This window comes from Asparagus officinalis, chromosome 2, assembly GCF_001876935.1.
Source record: "Asparagus officinalis chromosome 2, Aspof.V1, whole genome shotgun sequence".
In the NCBI taxonomy this organism is placed as follows: Eukaryota; Viridiplantae; Streptophyta; class Magnoliopsida; order Asparagales; family Asparagaceae; genus Asparagus; species Asparagus officinalis.
The window spans coordinates 80,967,589-80,977,025 of record NC_033795.1 but is presented as its reverse complement, the minus strand read 5'-3'; the positions used below and the strand labels follow the sequence as shown (position 1 = coordinate 80,977,025).

Below are 9,437 nucleotides of genomic sequence, written 5' to 3'. Positions count from 1 at the left end.
GATAAAAAAATTTGCAAAACAGTATTTGAGGGCTCACTTGAGTTGTCATCCTGGATTATAAGGAATAAAACTATGAGAGTAGATGCATAACAGGTGCAACGGTTTGCACTACAAGGTCCATGTTATATCTCATATGTATACATAAAAGTCATTGGTTGGTTCATGGGTAAGTCCAAATATAGTACACAAGAAAAGGATAAGGAACCATTGCTGGAGAATGTATTGTATTTCTAGGAATATCTTATATTTGCATGAAGAAATATGAATAAGAATACCTACATGATTGCTCTCCAATATTCATCTGAACAAGCTCAGTAGGAAGCTCCTTGCTCATTTGGGCCAATAAATTCCCTCAGGATAGATGGGCTCTAAGGATTTTGACAGCAAAACAGCTTCCAGGCAGGTTGTGCAGAATTAGTGGTGACTGAAGCCTCAAACTCTGAACATCCACCCCACCCTATCGATCCCTCCTGTTTGTGACTTGGCCTGACCTGAAGCCAATAACTTATATTGTGGGTTCAAAATTAATTACTATCCTTGTACGTCCATGCCATGCGCGCATGTTGGCTGCGTCATGTAGGGTTTCAACTCAAATCCTTTGTATGCAAGCTTAATGATGGTCTTCAAAAATTTCCTTTCTGTTTTCATATCCATTAATGCGATTATCCAAATAAGGTCTTTTGCTTGTATCTATGAGTTCTTTAATTGTTGCGAAAGTATTGTCAATGGTAAGGATGTATAGTAAGTTGGTCCACCATTGTTTTGACAGACTGTCAAGACGATCAGTCGAGGCATTCTTTTGCATGCTTCTTAACTTGTGGTTTATATAGTTACCTTATGTTATATGCTACTACTGACTACTGAGTATACTTTTTGATTTGGCTTGTGGAATATGAATATCTTTTTATTCTAATAATATACTCTAATTTTCATTCTTCAACAAAGTTGTAAACCTCTCTTGAAAAATATGCTTTTAAGTGTTTTCTGATATTTTGTATTCATCAAATACATGTCTCTACAGCGGTATACCGAGGCTCAATGTTGCATCGCTTCAAATGATTACAAAGGTATTCCCATTTCCCAATGTAGTCTGCTCATGTTGACTCTAAACTTCTCATATCCACATGGATTTGTATTTTTATATTTTTGACATATATATAATTTCACTTTTCGCTTTTCTGATTGGCCTTTGGCTTTATACTGTGGAAAAGAAATTTGATTTTACTGATGTAGTTTCTACACTGTCATTATTGTCTATGAAACGTATATGAATGTACAATCAATGTATATCCTGAAACTATGTATATGCTTGAGCTTTACGTTTTCATTAGTTTTTAAGGGGAAAACTATATATATAGGACTGTTAGCACAACTACTACCTGCAAGTTATAGTATCCACCTTCATATTTTGTCTAGAACCGAACTTTCAAATTTCTTCTTTTTGTTTTTCTGTTCTCGAAATGCTCTTTATATTAGCTTTTAATGGGGGTGAATTGCCAAAAATAAAATTGAGCTGCCTGATTAATAAGCACACCAAGAGACCTACCCCTGGTTCGTAGTTCCAAAACGTCATTTTGTCTCTGATCTTATTGATATCTGGAAGTGTCCAGGACTTGCATATTAGTACTGATGCAGCTATATGCGTAAGATTGTATGTGTGTTGGGTTTTTCAATCTCACTGGTCGATATTTAACTTCATGGCTATATTTCTGACAACCTTGCGAGTTGCGAGGTGTTATGGTATGCACTACGTAATTAACTTCCTTGTGTGCATGAACATCTTATGCGTGTGTTGACACTTGACAGATATGAGCATGTATATTACTTCACTGATCAATGTTCAGGGGTTGCATTGGAGGCTAGTAACCTGATCCAAATCTAACCTGAATTTCTAGATTGGAATCTTGAAGTTGTATCCAGACAGATTATTCAGTGCCCTGGGGATCCTGAAACTTGGGTCTAGTTTCTTATTTGGATATGGATATGGATCCTTGAGTAATCAATACTTGATCTTTTTCTGTTTACTTTTCAGGTTCTTAACCACAATTAAATCATACTTCTTGTTCCAATCCATTTTGTGCACAACTAATTTTTCATGTTTAAACTTGTTTGGCACTTTCATTTGGATCGCTTTTCTGCACCTTCCATGATTTGAATATTAGTCTCCACTTTGAAAAGGGGAAAAAACAGCGGAGACTAATTATTATGAGCAAAAAGATCTTAACAATTTCTATTTTGATGTGAAGGAAAATTTGGCATATTAAGAACATAAATTTGATTCACATTATCCAAAATGGAATATGACTTAGATAGGAGTACAGTGTCTAGATTTGGATATGGATTCTTGTTTCCTTGGTTGGTTTTTATCTGCATGTTTATCCTTCAGTGTTATAATGGATATGAATCAGATTCAATCTAGATTTGGATATGGATTCTTGTTTTCTTGGTTGGGTTTTATCCTTCAGTGTCATAATGGATCTACAAGTGGATCTTAACAAGTTCTAATTTGATATGTAGGAAAATTTGGCTTATTAAGAACATAAATTTGATTGGAATTATCCAAAATGGAATATGAATTAGATAGGATTACAGCATCTAGATACGAATGTGGATTCTCCTTTTCCTGTTTGGTTTTTATCTGCATGCTTACCCTTCAGTGTTATAATGCATATGAATCAGATTCCGTCTAGATTTGCATATGAATTCTTGTTTCCTTGGTTGGTTTTTATCTTCAGTGTTATAATGGATCTACAAGTAGATCTCTTGGGGATCTACACTGAATCTGTTCGACTGGCACCCTTATTTGCATGTTTGGTCATATGGTACCTAGAATTCTCTTCAAATAGAAAAATGACCCTAGGTATAAATACAAATATGTAGGAAAACTTTTGCATGTCTTCATTACATTCATCAATTTTTACTGCCCAGTCTGTGACAAAATATTTCTGTCTATGAGGAAGAGACTGATCTTTTGTATACATGTACATAACTGCACAAAACACTGCACATCAGCACAAAAAACTGCACATATGTCTTCCTCAATTCATAAAGGCAGTTTTTTCTTGGTGTTTTGGTATTTGTCAAGGAAATCTTTCGTAAACTTATACGTCTTTGTTATGTTATTCTAGCTAGGTATTCCTCATTGTATTATAAAAGGAAACAAACTGGTGTCATATATATTGTATTATGGAATTTCCATCCGTAGGGGTGGGTGTTAAAGATCAGAAGATCTTTTAGGTGTATGATGCACATGTTATGCTTGTGATTGGGGATTCATGAAGGCATGGTTTCCTACACCTGCCTATTTAACAATCAATTTCATTCTTTTTAATGTATAGTTGTTTGTTGGACACATATCCGACACGACACGGCACGACATGTCTTCCTACATTGATGAAGGCAGACTTTTCTTAATGTGACAATATTTAACAAGCAATATTATCCATTAACATTCCTCATTTCATTATGAAAATGAAAGGAACTGGTGTTCTATATATATATGGTAATAGTACTATAGGAAATTTCCAACCGAGGGAGTACGCGTTGAAGATTCTAAGATCTTTTAGGTATATGATGGACATGATATGATCATGGCATTCGTGAAGGCACAGCTTCCTACATCTGCCTATTAAACAACCAATCTTATTGTTTTTAACTTATAGTTGTTAGACACATATCTGACACGACATGTCATGACATATCTTCCTACGTTCATGAAGGCAGACTTTTCTTGATGTGCCAATATTTAGCAAGCAATATTATTAGAGTCTATGTTGTACTATTCAAGCCATATTTTCCTCGTTGTATTATGAAAAGGAAATTAACTGGTGTTATACATGGTATTATGAGATTTCCATCCTTGAGGTTGGGTGTTAAAGATCCTAAGATATTTTAGGTTTATGATGCAACATGTTGAACATGGCATTCATGAAGGCATAGTTTCCTATATCTGCCTATTTAACAACCAATGTCTTCCTTTTTAACTTGTAGTTGTTGGACGCATGTCTGACACGACATGACATGACATGATACAAGTGTCCGTTCAGAATTGAACATAAAGACCTTGCAGCATAGGTGCTGTCTCGTACTAAGCAATATACTAATAAAAGGTGCATATAATTGTTGCATGGTTGTCCAAAATCATCTATTTCTTTTTATCTCTGTTTATATTTACCTGATAATTTTTTTTTGTTCCATTAAATACTATTTCCGCACATGCTAGCTTTTACTAGCAATCTCTAGCGTTAGGACGTTTATTCACAGAATTTCTAATAGTTGAAGGTGCTTATTTTTCTTTTGAATTATCTTTATTTTTGCAGGTGGTCTAGAACATTTTTCTGAACTTTTGCAACGTTTTCCTAATAATGTCCATATATTGTTGGAGGTTGCAAAGGTTAGAGATAAGCATCTGATTAGTTAAGCGGACTTCATACTTTATACTTGCACTGTTTATAACAGTAATGACTACTACTCAGTAATTGAAGTGTATTTATTCTTGACTTTTTGGTTATTATAGCTGCTGCAACAACTTTTTCTTTCTTTTTTTTTCATCATTTATTCCTTGTCTATCTTACAAATAAAAGTCGTTCTAAACGAGGATTTGTTGTGCTTATTTTGCATGCAATCTTCAGTATTTAACTAAGTTCTCACATCCATCATCTATCTTGCATACATGTTCACCCTGTCCCTTGAATTTAACTGAGCGGTGGTGAAGGCGAACAAGTGAGACAATATCCAATATGGATAGAACCTCCAGGGGATGATTTCCAAGTTTCTGCATGCGTATATTCAGTGTGATCACTACTTTATTGTGCAAAGGTTTTCTTCTCAGTAAGACATGCTTATTTAGCATCATTGAAGAAAACAACTAATTTTAATGTTGCCAACTTACTGTATACTACCTTCATATCTCTAAATATGAAAAATGTGGTAGATCTTTCCATTGATCATGTGGATAATGGAAGGAATATAATGAAAATAATCATATGTGATATATTGGACTTCCTTCTGCTTATCGTCAATTCCAAGTAGTATATCGAGTATTCTATAATGTCTTTAGTATGACCTTTCACTGTGTTACGTAAGTATTTTTTGCATATGATTCTTACAGTTCCAAATGTAATTCTTACCTTGATCAAACTTGATTGAGATTTTATGTTTTCACAGTTTTCACGTAGATTCGTAAAAACCAACCAAAGAAGAATTATCCTTTTCTTCTTGACAAATAACGTTTTTAATGTTCAAGTATCTTCATAGTTGATACCATCACTTACCTAGTTATATATATTGCATGAAGGTTGAAGCGATAATTGGGAGAAATGATGAAGCGACTATGAATTTTGAGAAGGTAAGATGATAAAACTATTGGCACGTGCAGAAGTTATAGTTTTGTTTATGGATATCCCAAAGCTAGAATGTCACAGGTTCGTTCTCTTGATCCATATGTTGTTACATACATGGATGAGTATGCCATGCTTCTAAAAGCAAAGTCCGACCACTCTAAGCTGAACAAATTGGTCCATGACTTGTTAAATATCGACCCTGCAAGAGCAGAAACTTTTGTTGCTTTATCAGTATTATGGGAACGAAAAGATGAACGAAGAGCTCTGTCTTATGCCGAGAAGGTTAGGCACATCATATTACAATTTATTGCTGTTTTCAATTTTAAATGAGAAATGTCTAATAACACCAGTGTTTTTTATTGTCATTTAGAGCCTCAGAATTGATGATAGACATATTCCGGGACATATAATGAAGGTAATGAACTAATAATATCTAGTCATAATGTATGAGGCAAAACTTCGGCTGCTATATATATATAAATTCTGTTGTCTTGACCAGGGAAACCTCTTTTTGGCATTCAATCGACCAGATGCTGCTGTTACAGCCTTTAGAGCATCTCAAGATTTGAGGCCTGATCTTCGGTCTTACCAAGGTGTTTCTTTTATGTAGATAATCTTGTCTTTTCATTGTGTGTGTGGTCCTCAAAACATGCTTCTCACTATCTATTTACTGGTTCAGGCTTAGTACGTTCTTATCTGGTTCAAAATAAAATCAAAGACGCCTTGTTAACTGCCCGTGAGGCAATGAGAGCCATGCCACAGTCTGCAAAAGCTCTCAAATTAGTGGGCGATGTGCACGCTAGTAATCCTGGTGGGAGGGAAAAGGTAAAGTATTAGTATATGCAAATTTTATATGGTAAGCCTATATCACATTTATTTCCTCTTGTTAAAAACTCTTTAATTTTTTTCTTTAGTTTGATATATCTAAACACAGAAGTAGAAAATCTAGAGAAGCATGAGCTGTTTATGTTTCTTTTAATTAATTTCTTTGTAAAGATTGATTGTAGCGATAAATTAAACAATGAGGGAGGTCCAAGTGCAAGAAATATAAGATACCCTGAACATCTAATATACTGCAGTCCTGTTGTTCAGTATAGAAATAAAGATTTAGCGTAAGTTCCTATTATCTTTTATTTTCTACTCTTCTGTTCCTGGAATACTCATCTAGTTCTCCTGATAAACATGCATGTATATTTAATTTTAGCTAGCATGATGTATCATTTTAGCAATATTGTCAACATGAAGTAGTTAAATTTTGATTTATACTTGGGTAGGTCTTTGTGCGCTGCTAGTTTTTGAGTACTGTAGCAAGAACTCCTCCCTATACCATGATTTTCTTTAGGAGTTTTGCATCAAGGTAAGAGTGTGTTCGTATCAAGTCAACAACTAGTTATCTGATTTCTCATCTCTTCATTGTGTTCCATTAGTGAATCTCTTTTGGATGGGAAGAAGCATGGTTGGAATCATCGAGGCAGCCATTGTTTATACTGTATTTATTCTTGGAAAATGCTTTAGCATAAATATGGTAGTTGTTTTTGACCTCGGAAAATGTAAAAGGCATGTTTCACATTGTTCATATTTGAGAAAGTTATGTGTTGTGTGTTATTGAGATTTTATTGTCTTATATCGCTCTTGACATCTGTTTTATATTAATTTCTATATGCATTGATTTGATGGCTTAAACTTGGTTCTCTTTTCTTGATATTTCTGTTCTCAATACATTATAAAGGCAAGGAAGTTCTATGAATCCGCACTTCGTCTAGAACCAGGTTTTCTTGGAGCTGCTTTGGCCTTAGCTGAGCTACATGTTGTTGAAGGACGAAATAAAGATGCTGTTTCTCTACTCGAAAGATATCTGAAAGACTGGGCTGATGACTCTCTCCACATCAAATTGGCTCAAGTGTTTGCAGCAACAAATATGCTGCAAGAGGCTTTATCACACTATCAAGCTGCTTTAAGGTAATGCAGCCGTCTTTTAACTCCTAACAGTATCGAGTCATCTAAAGAGTTCAAATCTCTGAAGGCGATATAATCTCGTGATGTATCTCTTAGACATTAAAGCATCAATCTGATATTTGCCTGTTTGCCTTTCTGTGCATACTAATTTTCTACTTTCTGAATGTTGGTTAACATTACAAGCTGAAAATGGCTTATTTTGCCTGTGTTATTTAAGTATTTCCCCCCTTGGCTTATACTTAACCTATGATCTAATTCTTTTGCTCAGAATAAACTCACAAAATGAAGCTGCAAAAAAAGGTTTAGAGCGCTTGGAAAAGCAGATGAGGGTTTGTCTTCATTTCAGCTTCTATGAATTTGCCATCAACCAAAGACTTGCTTATTTGAGTCCAATATTGTATGACTTCTATTTGTGTATGTGCAGGGATTGGATCCAGATGCACCTGAAGATGATGAGGAAAATGAAGTTGAAGATGCCGATGGGGACCAAGAATATCCTGAGTTGCTTTAAGCTGCAGAGATAGCTGTCTGTTGCGTCATTTACATCTGATCACTGCAAAATGAGCATGGATATAGGCTTATTAAGACAACCTTAGTGGCCAGAAAGAAGTGATGCCTGTTCCGAAACAGTTGCTTAATGCACTTGTCAACTTGCGAAGATTCTTAGATCTTGTGCAAAATACTTATTATGTAATTGTAGAGCAGTTGTAATCTAAATCTAATATTTATCATGGAAATGTAGAAAACATTATGTTGTGACTGGGATGATCATTTTATGTACGCTATAATGAGTGTACAGTAGTAAAGTTTTGTTCTTGGCCACATCAATTCCCTTAAAGTTGTTCTGCACAAGTTGCACAATATTGAATGGCCTTCCTTCAGTTCAGAGCCGATACTCATATTCCGAGAAGTTATCCATATTTGATGTATATCTGATGTCAATATGCGCAAAGCTGGATTCCTTTTGTGCAGTTAGGAATTCACCATGGGAGAAAATAGGATGCATTGTTATGGATAATTTTTTCATCACCTGTAATATTTTTAGTCAAGAACTGTCAAGTGCAAAAGTATTGTGTTTTAATAAGGAAATATGAATTTCCTTTTTTCATATACAGCTTTAAGCTTTTATTTGATGATGATAACTGAGCATATTTAAGTAGCCCGTGCTACGCTCACTTGAATTCAGAAAAGAGGAGTGATTAGAGAATAATTATCATATGAAGAAACAAAGTACATAACATCTAATACTATGTTTATCTGTTCTATCATGGTTTTTTTTGCCAAATTCTCTGCAGACCGATAATTAAAGCTAGATAGTGCCTGCATTGCGAAGCAAAGGGATGGGATCTCTGCCAAGATGAAGCTACATGATCCTATCAGTGGACCCGATCAACGTCCCTCCTATGAACACTGAAGGGATGGCCGTGTTGGGGCCCACAAACTGAACCAGAGCTCTCTCTATATCTCTCCCTTTTTGGATCTTGATCAAGCTCCTGGATTAAAATGTTAATACCAAGATCATGAAATAGACTTTTAATAGCGTGACACATGCAACATGAGCTTTTGCTGAAGATCACTATTGCATGCTTTGAGGCCAAGCTCCTTACTCACTCCTCTCCTTATGAAGTTATTTAACTAAGAGCATCTACTTGAATGCGATGTGATATACCCGAAATGCCCTTTCGAAACTTTTTACAGGTTTTGATTGGAGCAAGGAGAATGGTGTGCCTTATTTCCTTAAATGGGCAATGATAATGTTGAGATTAATTTGTATTCCAAGTCACATAACTCAAAGAATACTGTTTGGATGAAAAAGCAACGAAAATGCATATTCGTATATCTGTGCAACTTCATCATTTTGATTAATTATGAAAATGTCATAATACCAAAGGCTCCTCAATCGATTAGTTTCAGAAATTCTCGGACAAGGAACAATTAGAAAACTAGAGTGTAGATGTCTATTCTGAGTAGATAAGTGGAAAGCTTTTGATCTAGCTAGAGCTTAGATGCTTGTAACAACCCATTTGCCGATCAAACATTAACATGTTGTGCATCTTAGGAATTCACCATCAGTGTAAGAGTTTATGCATTGTGATGCTAATTCTACTACATGCCTTCATATTTTTTGAACTAGAGAAT

General features: G+C 35.0%; 1 protein-coding gene and 1 pseudogene across 1 annotated transcript in view; one reads left to right on the top strand and one right to left on the bottom strand.

Moving 5' to 3' along the window:
• LOC109831794 (anaphase-promoting complex subunit 7) overlaps nucleotides 1-8,130 on the top strand; it is a 19,946-nt gene extending 11,816 nt beyond the window's left edge. Inside the window, exons 9-18 of the mRNA XM_020399229.1 lie at nucleotides 1,022-1,067; nucleotides 4,320-4,393; nucleotides 5,297-5,347; nucleotides 5,424-5,624; nucleotides 5,713-5,757; nucleotides 5,842-5,935; nucleotides 6,022-6,167; nucleotides 7,072-7,301; nucleotides 7,567-7,627; nucleotides 7,723-8,130. Coding sequence (XP_020254818.1) covers nucleotides 1,022-1,067; nucleotides 4,320-4,393; nucleotides 5,297-5,347; nucleotides 5,424-5,624; nucleotides 5,713-5,757; nucleotides 5,842-5,935; nucleotides 6,022-6,167; nucleotides 7,072-7,301; nucleotides 7,567-7,627; nucleotides 7,723-7,809 — 1,035 coding nt within the window. The 3' untranslated portion in view covers nucleotides 7,810-8,130. The remainder of the gene's footprint in view (nucleotides 1-1,021; nucleotides 1,068-4,319; nucleotides 4,394-5,296; nucleotides 5,348-5,423; nucleotides 5,625-5,712; nucleotides 5,758-5,841; nucleotides 5,936-6,021; nucleotides 6,168-7,071; nucleotides 7,302-7,566; nucleotides 7,628-7,722) is intronic.
• LOC109831404 overlaps nucleotides 8,662-9,437 on the bottom strand; it is a 990-nt pseudogene continuing 214 nt past the window's right edge.